Source organism: Borostomias antarcticus, assembly GCF_949987555.1.
Source record: "Borostomias antarcticus genome assembly, chromosome: 17".
NCBI lineage: Eukaryota > Metazoa > Chordata > Actinopteri > Stomiiformes > Stomiidae > Borostomias > Borostomias antarcticus.
The window spans coordinates 450,250-471,028 of NC_140250.1; the positions used below are offsets into that span (position 1 = coordinate 450,250).

Consider the following 20,779-nt stretch of genomic DNA (forward strand, 5'->3'; position numbering starts at 1 on the left):
GAGAGAAGGTGAGGTTTTGTGTTTTCATGGACGGGAGTCTCTTATGAAAGACAATTCAATGGGCAAACCAAACCAGCTTAGCTATGGGAATTGTAATCTTTACCCTGTGCAAGACAATAGACAAAAGCCAAGCAAAATGATGCTCTAGACAGTGAAATAGAGGTGGTAAAAAATTGCTATTCCAAGTGTGAGAGCTGGGATATAATGATGCCAGGCTTGGAACGCAGCACCGGAGAGAGAGAGAGAGCTTGATACCAGCTATCCTGTCCCTCGGGGCTACATACTTTTAAAGAGCTCAAGTCAAATCTCTTGGATACTAAACTGATAAATAATTCATAAGATTCAGTGCAGTGCACATTCAAAACAGTCTTCCACAGGGCCACGGGGCAAACAGTGAAACAACAGGAAAATACAAACATTCCAGAGTATTAAGAAGATCTTTTTTTTCTCTTTTACATCTGAGGTGGTTAGGTGAAATAAGTGAAAAGATGTTAATGTACATGGAGATCTGCTCTTAAATTACATTACGGTCAATATGAAAGAGATTTTATGAATGAATGTTGCTTCTTTTGTTTGTTCATCTACGTACGTATATATACGTAGATATATCTATATACAAGAGATCATGACGGTCTCCAACTGTGATTCCTGGAATCATTAACTATAATTTGACACATTTTGTGCGAATGATAAGCTGCCTTGAGGTTACTCCCAGTCTGGCGATGGGTGTGTGTGTGTGTGTGTGTCGGAGTGTCGCGCATCGGTAAGCCCAGCCAGAGCTGTGGGGTGTGAGAGCCTGTTAGGACATAGAGATAGACAGATACTTTAATGATCCCCCTAGGGGGGTGTAGTGATTTAAATTGATTCAGCTCCCCTGCAATATAATCATGTCATGATATTGTAATCTTGTAAAAGCTGATCTGCTCTTGAGGGATAGTAGTATAAAAAGTCACCACCAGATGTAGCCATCGGGAACGGATGGGTGGAGAAGGGAATATCCCCACTGAATCAGGTTAACGCGGGAAAGCATAATATGCACCCAGCCTGAGCATACAGGATGTTTTTTCTCTTCTTCCTGCTGAAAGTCCTGGCTTGGTTTCAAGGAGCCTTGGCCATTAGCAGCCAGAGTATAGTGATGAGTATGCAGAGGTTGCATAAAATAGTTGCTCCTTTTCCTGTGGGGGGGGGGGGGGGTAGTTGAGATGCCGGAAAAGCCCTAGTTTTCCTCTTAAAAAAGCAGACAGAGCCCTTCACCCAGGAAGCTGGGAGAGAGGGGGGGGGGGGGGAAGTGGGGATTCCGGCCGGGCCTTATTTTCTCTCAAATGAGCAGACAGTTACACCCAGGAAGGAGGAGGGGGGGGGGGAGGGGGGGGAGGGGGGGGGGGGGGGGGACAGGAAGGAAGGTAGGATATGAGATTATTTGCTGAGCCAGCAAAACTAGACATCATTTTGATTGGTGGAAATGTTTGTGATGTATGGAAAATGGGATGTGGTCAAGGGTGGGGGAAGGGGTGTTAAAAGATTATAAAAGGTTAATGTAGACAAAGAAAAGGTGTGATCTTCCCGGGGGAATCTCCGTCTTTATGCTATCTTGTTTTTACAAAAAGCAATAAAGTCTTTATCGCATTTGGAAACTTGGTGCCTCGAGCTTTTTCCTCTTTCAAGTCGGACTCTGAAGTTATTTTGAGACTCTGAAACTAATCCGAACTTAGAGTTATTTTCTTGAATTTTGACCCAAGACAGAGTAAATAATTTTTACACGACATTTGGCGAGCCAGCCAGGAGGAGGACGGCAAAAAGGTCACCGAGGAGACCCGGGGGGACCCTTCCACGCCAAAACACACACGGGCCCTAAATTACAGAGGTAAGCAGAACCGTTTATAAAATCTGCTGATTTGTGTACGTGTGTTTGACGTGGTCGAGATCCGCCCGGGCTAACAGGTACCTTAAATGCCCCTCTTCAAAGAATCTAGAATAAAATGTTACTCTAAATTGTGTTTATCAAATTTTGATTAAATTAAAACATTGAAGGCACCCAGTATCCTATGTGATCGTTTGTCATTAACCATACTGCATGATTTAGAGGAAATGCATGAGCCTCGGTGCGGATAAAATGAATGAATGATTGCACAAACTAACCGCTTCTGACAAGCCAGAGTCATAAGTTGAAATAGTACAAGATATGTGGATTTGTACGATTGATACTTTTGAGGAATAAATCAGCCTACTTAGGTTTAAATTCCTCCTCTGACGTTTGGTTAAAAGATTAAAGTGTACATTGTTGACTTCGAAGATAGAAAAAGTTTGAGTAGCTTGTAAAGGGCCTGTGTGCCCTACAGTATGCGCTGACGAGGGCCGGTGTGTGTGCTCTTAGAGGAGGCTGCGCGCGGCCGAGAGGGCAATAAATCTGATCAGAGAAAGAGTGTCTGGTTGTACACTTATTTTGGTAGTGTTTGTTTGTACACTTATCTTGTTAGTGTCTGGTTGTACACTTATATAGAAAAAGTTACCTGGTTGAGTAGCTTGTTGGTGTCTGTTTGTACACTTTTATAGAAAAAGCTACCGGTTTAAGTAGCTTGTGAGGGCCTGCGTGCCCTACAGTACGCGCGGACGGGGGCCTGTGTGTGTGTGCTCACAGGAGGCTGCGCGAGGCCGAGAGGGCAATAAATCTGATCAGAGTAAAAAATTGTAAATAAGTGTAAATAGGCATGCCGACGGAGTAAAATAGTATGAGAGTTGAGAATAGAATAATTTTGGGTTGGGGGTTATTTTTCTTTTCCTAAAAAAGTATAGCGAGTGGTTCTATGATTTAAAACTGAATGTAGTTTGTTAAATAAGTGTTAAAAATTGAGTTCAGGACAGCGAGGCCGTAATTTTACGATCGTAGGGGCCTCAAGACTCAAGCGAGCTGATAAGGGGAGGCAGAGCGAATAGCCCGGCTAGCTCAGAGGCCCGTTAGATTTAATGAGGAAGATTTATAAGACTAAGCGAGCAAAAATAACCGGTGCAGGGCGGTTTAACAAGCCGAGCAATAGACACCATAAGCGAGAACAGGCTTATGAGCGCTATATAAAACTCGAGAGTGGGCACATCATTTGCATCATCGCAGTGTTTTGGGCTCTGGTTATTATATTACTGTAAGGTTACAGTAAAAGATCTGTGTTGTGCGATAATTGTCTCTGACCCACTCCTCAAAAACTCATACAGGCGAGGTCAGCTCGCCACACACACACACGCTTCGCAGCACACACACAGGTTCTCCAGAGCACACGACACACACACACACCACTCATTAAGCCACCCATAAATCACCACACACGCACGAGCGCCTTCCATCTCCATCACACACACCGCACTCACGCACACGCACGCACACACACATACACGCTTACAGTCCACACACACACACACGCACGTACACCTCCCACACACACACACACACACACACACACACACCCACACAGACACACACACACATACGCACACACACACACACACACACACACACCCACACAGACACACACACACATACGCACGCACACACACACACACACACACACACACCCACACAGACACACACACGCCACACATGCACACACCCTAAATCACCACACGCACGCGCCTAAACACACACACCACATTTCCTGAACGACACACACACACACACATACATACTCGCTTACATTCCACAGACACACACCCACACAGACACACACACACAGACACACACACACATCACACCTTCCACACACACACACACGCACGTACACCTCCCACACACACACACACACACACACACACCCACACAGACACACACACACATACGCACGCACACACACACACACACACACACACACCCACACAGACACACACACACTTACGCACGCACACACACACACACACACACACACACACCCACACAGACACACACACACACGACACACCCTAAATCCCCACACGCACGCCTGAACGACACACACACACACACATACATACTCGCTTACATTCCACAGACACACACCCACACAGACACACACACACAGACACACACACACATCACACCTTCCACACACACACACACGCACGTACACCTCCCACACACACACACACACACACACACACCCACACAGACACACACACACATACGCACGCACACACACACACACACACACACACACCCACACAGACACACACACACTTACGCACGCACACACACACACACACACACACACACACACCCACACAGACACACACACACACGCACACACCCTAAATCCCCACACGCACGCCTGAACGACACACACACACACACATACATACTCGCTTACATTCCACAGACACACACCCACACAGACACACACACACATACGCACGCACACATACACACACACACACACACACACCCACACAGACACACACACACATCACACCTTCCACACACACACACACGCACGCACACCTCCCACACACACACACACACACACACACCCACACAGACACACACACACATACGCACGCACACACACACACACACACACACACCCACACAGACACACACGCACACACATACATACTCGCTTACATTCCACAAACACACACCCACACAGACACACACACACATACGCACGCACACACACACACACACACACACACACACACACACACACACACACCCACACAGACACACACACATCACAACTTCCACACACACACACACACAAACACACACCCACACAAACACAGACACACACACAACCCTCATCACCCGATACACACACTCACCCACGCACGCACACCTTCCATACACACGCACACACACGCACACACCCCGCACTCACAAGGCTAAACACACACACACACACACACACAAACACACACCCACACAGACACACACGCACACACACAACCCTCTGAACGACACACACGCACACACATACATACTCGCTTACATTCCACAAACACACACCCACACAGACACACACACACACACACATAACCTTACACGTTTATCCCCACATTAACAAACACACACACAGATATACTTACAATAAGCATATACACACACACTCGCATACACACGCACGCAAACACCCTCACACCGATATACACACACATCCCCAGAGAAACACAAAGCCTCTAGGTAGTCAATCAGGATAAAGAGATATGGGGGCTGCCCAAAGGAAAAAAAGGATTGAGAATGAAAAAGGGCCCTCCGCAGTAGAGATAGTGGTGAAAAAACACCCGACACACAGTAAACAAATATTAAAGTATATGGAAAAGTGGCACTCGAGGAACCCATTATGGCCGAAAGAGGGTAGCTTTATGATGGCATGTTGTGACGAGATGGCAATGAACATAAAACATCATAAAGCCAAAGACACCAGCAACAGAAGAACAGGGAAGAGAACAAAAGAAATGGAAGTATTGCAGTGGTTTAGACTAGAGAGAGAAAGACAGAAGTTCATGAAGCAAGCCAAGCAGGAAGCAATAAACAAAGGCATAATAAAAATAAAAGAAGACAATAACATAGGGAGTCAGGAGATAAAACCCACAGCGCCCTTATGGCCTTTTGAACCGCCCCCATATTCAGGTGAACGTAATCCATTCAAAGCAGGGATCTACCCGTCATTAACAGAAGGAGAGGTAGAGGAAGGAAAAGAGGTGGAGGTAAACTGTTCAATGAAAGGAGACTTCACTCTGAAAATACTAGAGGCACCATCAACACCAGTGAAACTAACACAAAAGTCGAAACCAGCTGAAATAGCAGTCAATGATGACACATCTGAAGGCGAAGGGTCACAGGGGGATGAAGACAGACAAAGATACCACTTCATAGAAAAACAACATCAGAAGAAAGGTCAGTCTACATCAAAGACCCCTCTGACCCGTCCCGTTCACAGCGTAGCGTTCAAACCACCGGTCCCGGCACAGCGAGAACCAAGACGAGATGTCCTGAATGAGACAGACCACACACTGCCACAGAGACAAGATGACCTGACTGATTCTCCACAGGAGCCGGGTCATGCAGAAGGCCCAAAAAGGATACAAACAGAGGAGGAGCAAGTCAATGAACAACTCAATGAGTTAATGGCCGAAGCCGTGCGGAAAACCACCGCACAGCTAAACCGAGCCGAACACCATATAGGAGAGTTGAGCAGAAATCTTAGCCCGTTCAGCCCCAGGCCGGGTCCGGCCAGGGGCCCACGACATCGTCATAAGGGGGCGGGGCTACACCCCGACACACAGGGGAAAATGACGGTGAAACTAACAGGTACAATGACACCAACGCAGCCAAATGAGAGGATGCAGCAGGATTCCGAAGAAGAAGAGGAACAGTTGGAGACCACCCAGCCCCGGAGAAAGAAGGGGGGAGAGAACAGACAGGGCTGGGAAAGAGATGAAGGAAGACGATTGACACGAAGCAGGAATGATCCTGACACACACACACACGGCTCAGCAGAGACAATCTATCCACTAGTAGTTAAGGGACAGGGACAAGCAGCATCATATATTCCCTGGGCGTTCATGGATATGATCGGGCTCGCGTCCAGATTACCAGCCCTAACAGATGGAGCTAATAAGTGGGTGTTAACATTGGAAGAAAGCACGGCCGGACTGACTTTGGCATTAGGCGACATAAAAGCTCTATTGATGCATCTCGCAGGGACACAGACCACCGAAGAAATCTTCACAGGAGCAGGCATACCAGGTGTAGTAACCGGAACCCACCACAATGGGGTGGGGTTCGGAGGACATCGCACAATGATATGGGCGGAACTCAGAAAGCATTATCCAGAAAAAATGGACCCCTCCAGACTGGAAGGAGTGAAATTGAAAGATGATGAGTGCCCATCCAAGTTTCTGCATGATTTCCAACGGAAGTGGAGGGATGAGACAGGAAGTGCCTGGAACATAAATCTCACCACTCAAAGCCTGTTCAAACTTATGGTGAAAAAAGCCATGACAAATGATATACAGAAAAGATTGGATTGCGTGGTAGGTTTGTTGAAGATGGAATGGCCACTATTCTCAGAACATGTCGTCCATCATGTGAACATCTGCAGAAAAGAAAAACGAGATGCAGAAGAACTGAGCAAACAGCTAACTCACAAACTAACACAGCTGCAATTGGGAGAATTGACCAAGAAGAAGGACAAAGTAAAAACTCAGGCCCCGGTGGTAACCATCACGCCAGCCCAAACCACAGAGGGACCAATGACCCAGGCTCCAGTTGTGCACCAGTCCCAGTCACCACCACGAGAGGGACCCACTCAGGTGGCACCCTGTCCCCCCATCCACGTGCACATCTCCGGCGCAGATATTTACCGCACAATACAGGGGCGAGGAAGACCAATGCAACAAGGAGATAAACCAGGACGCGGGGGATGGAGAGGAGGCCCTCTCACTCAATATAATACAGGAGGCCACCAACCGCAACAACCACGAGACCCACACGCACAAAGAAATCAGGACCAGCGTCAGCAACAATATAGACACGCTCAGTCAACACCAAACCTAGCTGAAAACTCCCCAAGGCGTGGAGAAGAGTGCTGGGGATGCAAAAAATTGGGTCACGTCAGGGGAAACTGCCCAACAAACCCGTGGATGGGTCCTGCTGCAGAATGGGAATAGGGGTGCCCAGAGAAATCCGAGGGGGACACAATGTCACCAATCATCTCTACCAAGCCACATGATGAGCCCACCTTACCTGTCCTGATTCATGGCCAAGAACACACTTTTATGATTGACACAGGGGCGACATATTCATGTATCGGCGGCCACAGGTGCAATTTGCCCCTCTCCAGCTCGTCTATAAAAACTGTAGGTTTCTCTGGGAAAACACAAATAATACCCCTCACTAAGCCGGTCCCAATGATCATTGCAGGTAAAGAAATCGTGGCACCTTTGTTATATTCAGCTCAAACTCCTGTTAATCTATTAGGAAGAGACATTTTATGCCCTCTAGAAGCCAGCATTATGTGCACACCAGATGGCCTACGTGTCTCGTTCCCAGAACACTCACCAACACGCCTGATGGCCCTTATGACACATCAGGAACACGGAGACACACCTAGGAGCGCGACACCGAAACACATAAACCCACAACCAGTGGTTTACTGGTTACAGTTGACCCCACAGGAGTCAATGCTACAACTGCGCTGGTTAGAATGGGCGCCCTGGGTGCATACGAAAGTGGGAGGAGCCAAAGATCCACAACTACCACTTCACTGCACACTCCTGTACACCACTGAACAAACTCATGAGGACTATGATGCCTGCTGGCGAGAAACAATCAACAAAAAACACTATTCAGTGATCAGTAATGACATTTACGTGGGTCCACAGGGGGCGGCCGCAGCAGTGACGCTCCCAAGCGAGCTCCGAGAATGGTTTCAGGTGCAGGGGTCAACCCCACACATTACATTAATGATAACAGAGGGACATGAGTCTCATGAGTTAGGTCCAATGGTTAAAACAGCGATGCAAATTCCAGAATGGCAGTCGACCCATAACAAACATATTCATGTGTCTCCGGATGCACAATTCCTTAGAATATCCTCCAAAGTTTATGATGTAGGGATAGCAGAGCGAGTCATAGTTACAGCTAGTGCACCAGTAAGCCAAATGCTCACCACAGAAGAACACAACTTATTGGCCCAGGTGCCTCAGTGTTTATGGTCGAGACACAAGACAGATGTAGGGTTTGTGAAGTCAGCGCAACCGATACACATCAAAATAAAAAAAGGAGTGCGATTACCCTATCAAAAGCAATACCCGCTCAAAGAACATGCCATCGTAGGGATAACTTCTACAATTGAAGGCCTGGTGAACGCAGGAGTTCTGGTAAAAGCACAGAGCCCTTGTAATACACCCATTTTTCCAATAAAGAAGCCACACTCTAATGATTATCGATTGGTACATGATTTGAGGGCTGTGAACTCAATTGTGGAGGTCCCCAGTCCGGTCGTTCCCGATCCTCACACCTTACTCTCAAATATCCCTCCTGGAACCAAATGGTACACTGTCATAGATCTATGCTCAGCGTTTTTTAGTGTGCCCATACATCAAGAGTCACAATATCTTTTTGCATTTACATTTCGAAATTCGCAGTACCAGTACACGAGACTACCGCAGGGATTCACTGACAGCCCTGCAGCATTTAATAGAGTACTGGCCCAGGACTTACGAGATTTACAGGTTTCAAGTACAGTGTTACAGTATGTAGATGACCTATTAATCTGCAGTTCCACTAAAGATCAGTGTGAGACAGACTCAATAACAGTACTAACCAGACTAGCAGAAGGAGGTCACAAGGTCAACCAAGATAAGCTACAATTCTGTAAAAACAGTGTAGAATATTTAGGGAGGCAGTTATGTGGTGACAAAAGACAAATAGCTCAGTCACAGATAGAGGCCATAGTGAAGGCCCCTAAACCACACACAACTGGAAATATGCTATCATTTTTGGGCATGACGGGATATAGTCGACCATGGATCTGTGATTATGCCTCCAAGACGGCACCATTACGAGCTCTCATACGCGCTGCAGGTCAACTAGACCAAAAAAGTCAGCTTCAGTGGACTGAGGAAGCGGATGGGGCGTTTTTGGCTCTAAAAGCCGACCTACAAACAAGCCCTGCTTTAGGAAATCCGGATTACACTAAGCCATTTCACCTGTATGTTGCGGAGAGGGCAGGCTATGCAAATGCTGTATTAATGCAAAACACTCCAGCAGGAAAACAACCACTCGCATATTACAGTACTAAGCTCGATAATATTGAGGCAGGGCTGCCTCCGTGCTATCAAGGTTTAGCTGCAGCCTCCTTTGCATTTCAGAAAGCCGCATCAATCACTATGGGGTATCCGGTAATACTATATACGTCACACCAATTACATGCTCTCCTCACTAGTCAGAGATTTGTTTTAACTCATGCCCGATGCACGGGGTATGAGGTAATATTGTCTGCACCTGAACTTACTATCCAGCGGTGTGGAACAGTAAACCCGGCCACCAAAATGGTTTTGCCAACAGATGGTACGACACATGATTGTGTTTTAGCAACCAATACGTTCATGCGTGCACGCGATGATCTACACAACGAACCAATCGCAGCTGACCTCACTCTATTTGTAGATGGTTCATGTTTTCGCGACGAGAAAGGAAATCACGCTGGATATGGTGTGGTGCAATTGAGTGAGGATGAAGAATCTTTTCATGTCATTCAAAGCTTACATTTAGCACAGCCATGCTCTGCTCAATTAGCTGAGATCAAAGCTTTGACAGCTGCATGTAGACTAGGAGCAGGAAAAAAACTCAATGTGTTTACTGATTCACAATATGCGTTTGGAGTGTGCCATATTTACGGAAGTATATGGAAACAAAGAGGATTTCTCAGAGCTGATGGCACAGCCATCACTCACGGTGACGCTATATCCCAATTGTTAGAAGCAATGCTTTTACCTATTGCATTAGCTGTCATTAAGTGCTCAGCACATCAAAAAGCTGACACAGTCATAGCTAGAGGCAACAATAGGGCTGATGAAGCAGCCAAACGAGCCGCAACACGTGATGATGCAATAATAGGTCCGCTTCTAGTAACTGAAGATTTACTGCCACTGATAACCTTACCGTCACTTATACAGGCCCAGGACAAAGCTTCTCCACAGGAAAAGTCTATGTGGCTCAAAAGAGGGGCTCTCCCTCATGCAGCACCAGGCCCACAGACAGGGCTCTGGCGCAGCCTACAGGGGCGTTTTGTAATGCCCAGTGCACTGTTGCATTTTGCAATCAGGGAGGCGCATGGGGCCGCCCATTGCGCCAGGGGGGAGGTTATCAAAACGCTTCAAAAAGTATGGTGGTCACCATATTTGGCAGCCACAGTAGACAAAACGCTGACAGAATGTGAGATTTGCGCCAAATATAATGTCAGAAAAGTCCTTCCAGCACCAATAGCACACATCCCGGTCCCCGATGGGCCATTTCGACATATTTTTTTAGATTACATTGACATGACGCAGAGAATAGGAAGAATGAGGTATATTCTGGTGGTAATCTGTCGTTTCAGCAGGTGGGTGGAGGCAATAGCCACTACTGGACCAGACGCTAGGTCAGTGGCAAAATTCCTATGCAGAGAGGTTTTTCCTCGGTTTGGCATCCCAGACACAATAAGTTCTGATAACGGCCCACATTTTGTGGCAAGTTTAGTCAAAATAGCGTTCAAAATGCTAGGAATCAATCAGAGATTTGGATGTGTTTATCACCCACAGAGTCAGGGAAGCGTGGAACGAGCGAACGGTACTTTAAAAACGAAATTAGCCAAGATAATGCAGGACAGTAGGATGAATTGGATACAGGCTCTGCCGATTGCTCTAATGAGTATGCGAACGTCTACTAACAGAATAACGCATTTAACCCCGCATGAAATGCTTACCGGCCGCCCCATGCCCGTACCGCATGTCCGAGGTCCTGTCGAAGGACCGGCGCTCGAAAAATTGGAAAGGGAGCTGCACAGCTACCTACTGCACCTAACAAAAATCCATAAAGCTGTGTTTCAACAGGTGAAAGGAGCCACAGAAGCAAGAGAAGCAGACATCCCAGAGAACCTGCAGAAAATCACTCCAGGAGACTGGGTGTACGTGAAAGTGTTTAAGAGAAAGTGGGACGAGCCCAGACGAGAAGGCCCATTTAAAGTCCGTCTTGCAACCAGAACAGCCCTAAAAGTTGACGGTAAGAAGTTCTGGTTCCATCTCACTCACTGCTGCAGAGCAGACGACCCAGGCAGGACTATTGAAGCAGATAGAAGAAGAGCAGCGTCACCTGTGGTGTCGGGGGCAGGTGACACCGCCCCGCAGGAACAAAAAGGATACCACGATGGGGACGGCGATGCCTCCCCGCAGGGGGTCAGGCGCTCCCAGAGACTGGGGGCAGCCAGAAGAAGGAGTGAAGAAGGCAGAGACATTACAACCAACGGCCCCATCCATTCCGATAGTAGAGGGTCAGCTAGGCGAAGGTCCTCACGTCGTTGAACTCCTATTACTGTCCCCAGTGAGGGCAATAGTAGGACACAAACCTAGTCCAAGGAAAAGGCAGACCATGAAGCAAGTTCAGGAGAGAGATGCCCTAAATTTTGAGGCCCAAGTAGTATGTGGTTTAGGAATATTGATAGTAATAATAACCTTTCTACTAGCAGGAATTTTTGTAATAACCTCACTCCGACAGCATCATGCCACAAAACCGAATGTCCAAACAGTGATAAGACCAGCTCAACAAGCCTATGAAGCCCTGCGTTCAGAACCACCCTATAAACAAAACCACTCAATGAAGGAAGCAGGCATATTAGCTAAGTGTGCTCTGGCCACAGGAGTTATAGCAGCAGGGGAAGGGAGGCTGACACTAGGGAAAGAAATACAGTTAATATACGCTAAACGTTCCACACATACGGAAGCACTGACCATGGACATGAATAGAACCAGAATCTATAGCAATTCAGTAAAAAGCAGATGCGATGAGACAGGGATGACGACAATCTGGGTGATTTGTTTGAAAAATCACTGCAGGGATACAAAAACCGGAAGGATAATGATAAAAAACAGGGCAGAAGGAATGATAAAACTGGTCTCAGCAGGCAGTAGAAAGAAGAGGGATGTGTTAGGATCAATCCCACACAGGTTCAACAGACTGAAAACGTCACAATGGCGGGCCAATATGTTCTACCAGTGGCTAAACTTCTCCGCCAGACAAGTGAGTAACGAGACCTGTGTAGCCTGTTATAATGCCAAACGGCTGCCCAGCATAAGGCCCATTCCGGGAAGCCAGATAGGGGACTGTCGATGGATAAGGAGGTGTTTCGCGCCCTGCGCTATGTTTTTGGCAGGTACTCATAACCCAAAACTAAACAACAAAGGATGGAGTGAAGATAAACGAGTGTGCCCAGAAAGGTTGAATTTAACATCTCCAGCAGACGAATTCCCACTGCCACCAATAATAGACATTCCATCAAACATGGTATTTCCATTTTGCATAGTAAGAGGAGCAAAATTGCAAAGAATAGTCACCCGTAACAGTCCAGAGTTACATGATCCAGGAGGGCTAGTGCAGTGCATAAACACTACGATAAATCTTAAAAAAAAGGACGGAACAAACAAAACGGAGTACATAAAATTATGTAACACTACAAGCAAAGCTAAATTTCAGTGCCAACAGTTGGTGGCAAATGGAGGAAGGGTGATTTATGCACTAACAGATACTAAAATTCGGCGGTACGCGACCCCAGACTACTCTAAAGGGACTCTCCCGCTAGCAGATATGTTCTGGATATGTGAGCAGGATGAACATCTGCAAACCCACCTTCCAAGCCAGTGGACAGGAATCTGTGCCCCTACAATGTTAACAGGAAAAGTGACCATCCTAGCCGCATCAGCTTTAATTGGAGGGAGGGCGAAAAGGGACATAGATCAAAAGGGGAAAGCAGAGGATAAGGTATACGTTGCCTGGAACCAGGAACCGCACAACGTGCCCACCGATCATTTAGCAATAAGTAACGCATGGATAATCTCCGGGCAAATAGCAGGGTCCGTGCCCATGTATGGACAGATAATTAATGCACAATACCTTGCACGCAATAGCAGGTGGATCAATTACTTATGGTATAACCAACAAAGATTTATTAATTTCACCATACGGGCCCTCGAGGGCGTAAAAGAGCAATTACATGCCGTCTCACTTATGGCCCTGCAGAATAGGTTTGTCATAGAAACACTTTTAGCAGAAGATCAAAATGTCTGTCAATTAATTGGTGACGAATGTTGTGTTGAAATACCCATGCATTCAGGAGAAGGAGGGAACCTCACAATGGTCCTATCTAAGTTAAAACTGCTGAGAGAGGAACATGTAATCAATTCCAATTGGAGCACGAAAACGAATGAATGGTGGGATTGGCTCAAAAGCCTTTCCTGGAGTAAAGTCCTGAGAGGAATAGGGATTATGGTGGCATGTATTATTTTAATAATACTAATTACGGCATGTTGTGTAGTACCAGTAGCAAGCTTGGCGTTAAAACGAATATCAAAAGCAGCCATTGGGCAGTTCGTGGTACAGGCGGAACTACAAGAGGTTAGGAGGGAAGCTGAGAACCAAATAGACCAACTGTCAGAAAACAACCCCTATGAAAACGACCCCTACGAAAACCACCCCTATGAAAACCATAATGTTTATATAGCCATGGAAGGGCTTAGCCGTTGTTAAAACAAGCAGCCACTAACCCATATGATGGATATTTCAGTGTATGAATGATAACAGCCATCTAATTTTGATATTATGTTACTAGATGAACATGGAAGGAGGGACATTCTGGACGGACAACGATGAACGCCCCCAACATCCCCACGATCAGACCGTACCCCTACCTAGTCTTCTGCCCCCACCACCAGGGGAGGAAAGCCTCCAGCAAGTAGTACCCCAGGTTTTACCGTACCCCGTCGCCCTGTACCACAGCCCTCAACCGATAGAGAATATAGTACACTCCACATCCATATCTAATTCCCAGCCCCTGGGGAATCAACAGTTCAGGCAGCCCCTAGGACCCTTAAGGCCAGTCCAGTATCCCAGAGGTCAGGATGAGACCCAGGGGGTCATGCCCGGAGGGCTAGATGAGATGCCCCGATTAGAGATAGAAGCAGCATACGCCATGGGCCTACTTCATAACACCCCCACAGGTCAAGCAGTCTGGCAGGGAGATGCAGGGGGTCCAGGACCGGCTGGTCCGCCCCCCTACCCGAGGGGACCGGCTGGTCCGCCCCCCTACCCGAGGGGACCGAGGACCCCGCCCCCCTACCAGACGGCGCCGATGACCCCGGGACCGGCTGGTCCGCCCCCCTACCCGAGGGGACCGATGACCCCGAGCCCCTACCAGACGGCGACGATGACCCCGAGCCCCTACCAGACGGCGCCGATGACCCCGAGCCCCTACCAGACGGCGCCGATGACCCCGAGACCCACTGAGCCGACAGCCCCCTACCAGAGTATGCCGAGTCCAGGACCCAGCAGAAACCCCGCCTTCGAAACACCTGGATCAGCCTTCAGGAGACACCAAGCGACAACCTGGCCATCCACTACACCAGCTAATTCACCCACCGGGGTCAAAACCCGGTCATCAAGGATGACTCCCGCCCCTCAAAAGGAATTCCCAGGTGCCATTAGCACCATCAAGGGGAGAGTAGACGCCTCGCCCCGAGTGGTGCCCCAAAGCCCGTTCAGTCCCGTCGAGGTGGAGCCGCTGGCCACACCCCCAGAGCGCTCCAGGTCACGCAATTGGTCAGCGAATAACAGCTACATCTCCTCAGAGGAGAACATGGATCTGTCTTGGTTTCCCTGCACCCCCAGCACAACGGAGCGCCTGGCTAGAATGCCCTTGCCCAGGTTCAAAAATCTTGTTGATAAACTGCCCGCCCGTCAGGATAAATCAGAGCTGCGCCGTCTGCGCCGTATGGGCCAGAGTCGCATCAGGTATCATCAGAATCAGGCTGTCCCCACAATGACGCCCAGGAGGGGACTCAGCACTAGGCAGATAGTCGAGGAAAACCGCCATTACTTGTTCGCACTCATCGCCGGAATGGATGCCCTGGGAAGCAGGCTTGACGAGTTGTGTGAGCTGCTGAGGCAAATCCCAGTCGACTACTGAAGAGAGACCCCTGCGTAGGGGGTTATGTGGGATCGATATAACATGTATAATCAAGTGTACCCCACAATAATACTTGTGAAGTGATCTGAAGTAATGTATACCACTGTAGTAAGTAGACTTGGTCACTATGCAATCAACATTATAACCATCAAGAACATAATGTAACTAATGTTCTAGAAATAGTTTTCAGTTTTATTGATGTTTTAAGAACTGTCTTTTTGTATTACTGTATCTGCACTAAAAAGGTGCTGTTCGGCCGTAACTATTTCCAAAAAGAGATAAACAAAATGATGGAGGGCTGTTTGTCTAAGATATAAGTATTAGAACCTCAGTTACATAGGCTTAAGTGGTTTGTAAAGTTTCTCGCAGACAGAGGTATTTTTGTACACAAGGGCGTTATTATGTTGGGCAATGGTGGGGTTTTTAGGAACTCAAACCCGCGGAACATCCCCTTGTGTTAGTTTAATTTAGGGACATCTGGTAGAAGGTGATTGCTAATAGGTGTAGTAGTTATCCGATTTACCGTGTTCAGTTAACGGTGATGTGGCTTGTACTGTGACACTTTATCATTGTTTTTCCTCTAACTGTGTGCTATACAAACCATACACCCACATAAAGTCTTGTAATATAGCTGAAGATATGTAGAAATAAACTGTGCCGAATTGAGCAGGATCTCTATGGTCAGGAGCCTGATGAAACATGTGTGAGCAAAGGAGGGGAATGTTGTTCAGGTCATCCAGCCATAAAGAGCTGCGTATACGTGCGGTCTATAACCGTACTCTCATATCTATGTGTTGTTGTTTATGTTGAATTATTTAATCAGTAATATTGGAAATGTTGGGTCTGAATGTGACTAACTATTATTGTCACATAGGAGGGATTGTAGTGATTTAAATTGATTCAGCTCCCCTGCAATATAATCATGTCATGATATTGTAATCTTGTAAAAGCTGATCTGCTCTTGAGGGATAGTAGTATAAAAAGTCACCACCAGATGTAGCCATCGGGAACGGATGGGTGGAGAAGGGAATATCCCCACTGAATCAGGTTAACGCGGGAAAGCATAATATGCACCCAGCCTGAGCATACAGGATGTTTTTTCTCTTCTTCCTGCTGAAAGTCCTGGCTTGGTTTCAAGGAGCCTTGGCCATTAGCAGCCAGAGTATAGTGATGAGTATGCAGAGGTTGCATAAAATAGTTGCTCCTTTTCCTGTGGGGGGGGGGGGGGTAGTTGAGATGCCGGAAAAGCCCTAGTTTTCCTCTTAAAAAAGCAGACAGAGCCCTTCACCCAGGAAGCTGGGAGAGAGGGGGGGGGGGGGGAAGTGGGGATTCCGGCCGGGCCTTATTTTCTCTCAAATGAGCAGACAGTTACACCCAGGAAGGAGGAGGGGGGGGGGGAGGGGGGGGAGGGGGGGGGGGGGGGGGGACAGGAAGGAAGGTAGGATATGAGATTATTTGCTGAGCCAGCAAAACTAGACATCATTTTGATTGGTGGAAATGTTTGTGATGTATGGAAAATGGGATGTGGTCAAGGGTGGGGGAAGGGGTGTTAAAAGATTATAAAAGGTTAATGTAGACAAAGAAAAGGTGTGATCTTCCCGGGGGAATCTCCGTCTTTATGCTATCTTGTTTTTACAAAAAGCAATAAAGTCTTTATCGCATTTGGAAACTTGGTGCCTCGAGCTTTTTCCTCTTTCAAGTCGGACTCTGAAGTTATTTTGAGACTCTGAAACTAATCCGAACTTAGAGTTATTTTCTTGAATTTTGACCCAAGACAGAGTAAATAATTTTTACACGACAGGGGAATTGTGCGTTTCAGATGGTGTGTGACAGCCTGCATGAGCAGAGTATGTCAACAGAGCCTCTCTCCCTCCACCCCTGTTGAATCACCTCTTCCCAAACACAAGCCAACTTTTCTCACATCCTGGCCTGGTTTACCCACCAGCGACCACACAACCAGCAGGGCGAAGGGAGGAAACAGAGGGGCTGTGTGTGTGTGTGTGTGTGTGAGTGTGTGTGGGGGGGGGTGGGGGCAGGAGCGTTCCAGTTCTACCTCCAGAGCCCTGATCTCTGAAGACAGAGATGGAGCTCCAAAGTAGAGACCAGCCATATTTCACACAACGTTATGCTTTTCTTAGTCTCGCGACAGCAGACTTTAGAGATCTCCGCCTCCGAAAGTCTCGATTGAAAATCGTTGCTAGAACAGCGCCGAAAACCAACGCTAACAATGAGAGATACTGCCTACATCTCCAATAGGGTGTGAGAGTGGAGAACCAAAACATTGAAATCAAAACATGTCACCATCCCATTAGGAAGCACCGCCCGCCCTAAAGACTCTGGATAGTCTCTAGTGGAGCGCAGCGTTCAGAGACTGACTTGTGAGTCTAGCTTTTCTGAACAATTTGTCTGTGTGTGTGTGTGTGTGTGTGTGTGTGTGTGTGTGTGTGTGTGTGTGTGTGTTAGAAGGTACATGTGGTGGAATGCTGACGAACTGTAACACAGTGCGACAGTACGACTGTGTGTGTAAAAAACTCTTGGCGCAGTCCCATTTCAACTCTCTCCCTCCATTCCTCCCCTCTGCCGGTCTGCCCTCAATCTATACACCGTGTTTTTCACCCCTGCCGTTCCCCCTCTCCGCAGTGCTCCTTCCCCTGCCTCTCCTCCCCCTGCCTCTCCTCCCCCTGCCTCTCCTCCCCCTGGCTCCCCTCCCCCTGCCTCTCCTCCCCCTGCCTCTCCTCCCCCTGGCTCCCCTCCCCCTGCCTCTTCTCCCCCTGCCTCTCCTCCCCCTGGCTCCCGTCCCCCTACCTCTCCTCCCTCTGCCTCCCCTCCTCCTGCCTCTCCTCCCCCTGCCTCTCCCCCTGCCTCCCCTCCCCCTGGCTCCCCTCCCCCTGCCTCTTCTCCCCCTGCCTCTCCTCCCCCTGGCTCCCGTCCCCCTACCTCTCCTCCCTCTGCCTCCCCTCCTCCTGCCTCTCCTCCCCCTGCCTCTCCCCCTGCCTCCCCTCCCCCTGCCTCTCCCCCTTCCTCTTCTCCTAAGTGAATGAAGGGGGGAGGAATCTTCAACCCAGCGGAGCGAACGCTGGCGCGGTCTTGGCCGCCGTCCCGAACGCGTGTGACTCGGTCAGGCATGGCCTCCTGCCCGCCTCCCATAAAGCAAATCACTTTATCTTACAAGGAGGCAATCTTGCAGCGTCTATTATGAAGGTCGGAGAGGCAGGGGAGAGAGCCGTGGGCGCCGGCTGTGGGATCCGGCAACTTGACCCGAATGTGGCCGCGCCGCCAGATGGTAAGGGCAAGACGGGGATGTGAGTGAACACTGACACACACACACACACACACACACACACACCCTTACTCACTTATGCATTCAGCTACTCGCATAAGGTTATCATGTACAGACAGGCACACGTTTTTATCACACGCACCCAGATGGTTAAGGCACGTGTCGGGAGGGAACATGCAACCCTTCGCGGTACGTTCCGTTACACGCAACAGATGCACACCCCTTCTGTCTCGCCCTCTGACCCCAAAAACTCAGCGCCGGTCCTAGCACATTTGGTGCCCTAGGCAAGCTTCACCCCTGGCGTCCCCCTCCACCTCTATCCACACCCACTAGGTCAACTGCACGACTAGGTAGAGGTGTAAAGGCACAAACACACTATTATTATTACAAATACAAATTATTTGTATTACCAAAAAGCACTGAAGTGCACGCTAAGGAATTGCTGCATAACTTGCCTAGGACCGGCACCGCAAGAAAACGACAACTACAAAACTGCAAGTACATCATATCATCAGTCTATCTGCATCACCTGTTTGGCCACCTCAGACAGCAGCAGGGTCTTGCCGGTGCAGGGACCCCCGAACACCACCAGGGGGCTCATCCTGCTCCCTTTGGACGGCAACAGGTACTCCTGCACGTAATCCAGAGTCTCGCTCTTGTACTCGTAGAAGGAGGAGAAGGTCTTGCAGAGGGACAGGTGCTGCAGGACCTCGTCGTAAAGCGGGTCCGTTTCGGTGTCAAAGTTCTGCTGGACGGTGGCCTGGATGATGTCCACCATGTCCTCGTAGAACTGTTTACACAGGCCTTCCACGTAGTGGCTCTCCACTTCCTGTGAGTAGCCTAGCTTCATGTCGCAGTGCGTCACCGAGGAGTAGACGCGCAGGTTGGAGGCGGCGACCACCGTGGGGATGAACTCGTCGCGTACCTTTAAGAGTCGCTCGTAGGCTTCCTGGTTCCGCATGACGCGGTCGGCGCTGACCACGATGTCCATGTAGCGCGCCATCTCGGGCAGCTTGGCGTGGCGGTCGAAGTTGGAGATCTTGCGGATGTAGCAGACGCACTTCTTGAGGAAGGCGGGGGTTTGTTTGCCCAAGGCGAAGTCCAGTTCATCCTCCAAGGCTGACATGTTAGAAAAGAGAACAAACACAAAAGGTGTTATTTGGATGGAACTGATAAATTACCCTGAAGTGGAAAGCTTTGCCTGGTATTAGGATTCATTTGATGGCTAGCACCTAAATTAGCTTCAAATAATATTCTCAGAGGACAATGTATCACCTCAATACAGAGAGTTGATGAGAGAGTTTGAAGAAGTTGTTAAAGCAAGCTTTAACGCTAATCTTCAAAACACACCAGACACCATTTGGAGCCTTTGAGCCAGGCTTGAGTAAGTCGTTTAGTCCGTCTTGAGCCTGTGATTAGATGTTTCACCAAAGTCTTTTTTAAGGAGTAACATGCTTGATACAATCACATAATCCGGAATAGCAGCTTTATCAAAGTCCTCCCCAAAGAGGCAGAGCGAGAGAAAGTCTGCCAGAATTGCTCAGTCTGCAGCCTGCTACAGAAGAGAGGGAGAGAGAGAAAAGACAGGAGAGAGAGAGAGAGAGAGAGAGAGAGAGAGAGAGAGAAAAGAAGAGTTCTGCAAGGGAAGGCGCTCCGTTTGATGCCAAATACTCAATTAGCCGGAATACCGACTTGCATTTTACCTCACAAAAGCCTTGGCTCTCGTTTGAACCAAATCAAACATGGAAATCTGCACAGCAATTAGTTAAACAACGTTGTGTGAATTCATAATGGACCTGGCGCATATAGTTAATACAGT

General features: G+C 48.3%; 1 protein-coding gene across 1 annotated transcript in view; it reads right to left on the reverse strand.

The window, feature by feature from the left end:
* nwd2 (NACHT and WD repeat domain containing 2) overlaps positions 1-20,779 on the reverse strand; it is a gene marked incomplete at both ends in the record, with an annotated part of 65,342 nt that overhangs the window by 3,966 nt on the left and 40,597 nt on the right. Inside the window, one exon of the mRNA XM_084451915.1 lies at positions 19,490-20,079. Within this exon, the coding sequence (XP_084308041.1) occupies positions 19,490-20,079 (590 nt within the window). The remainder of the gene's footprint in view (positions 1-19,489; positions 20,080-20,779) is intronic.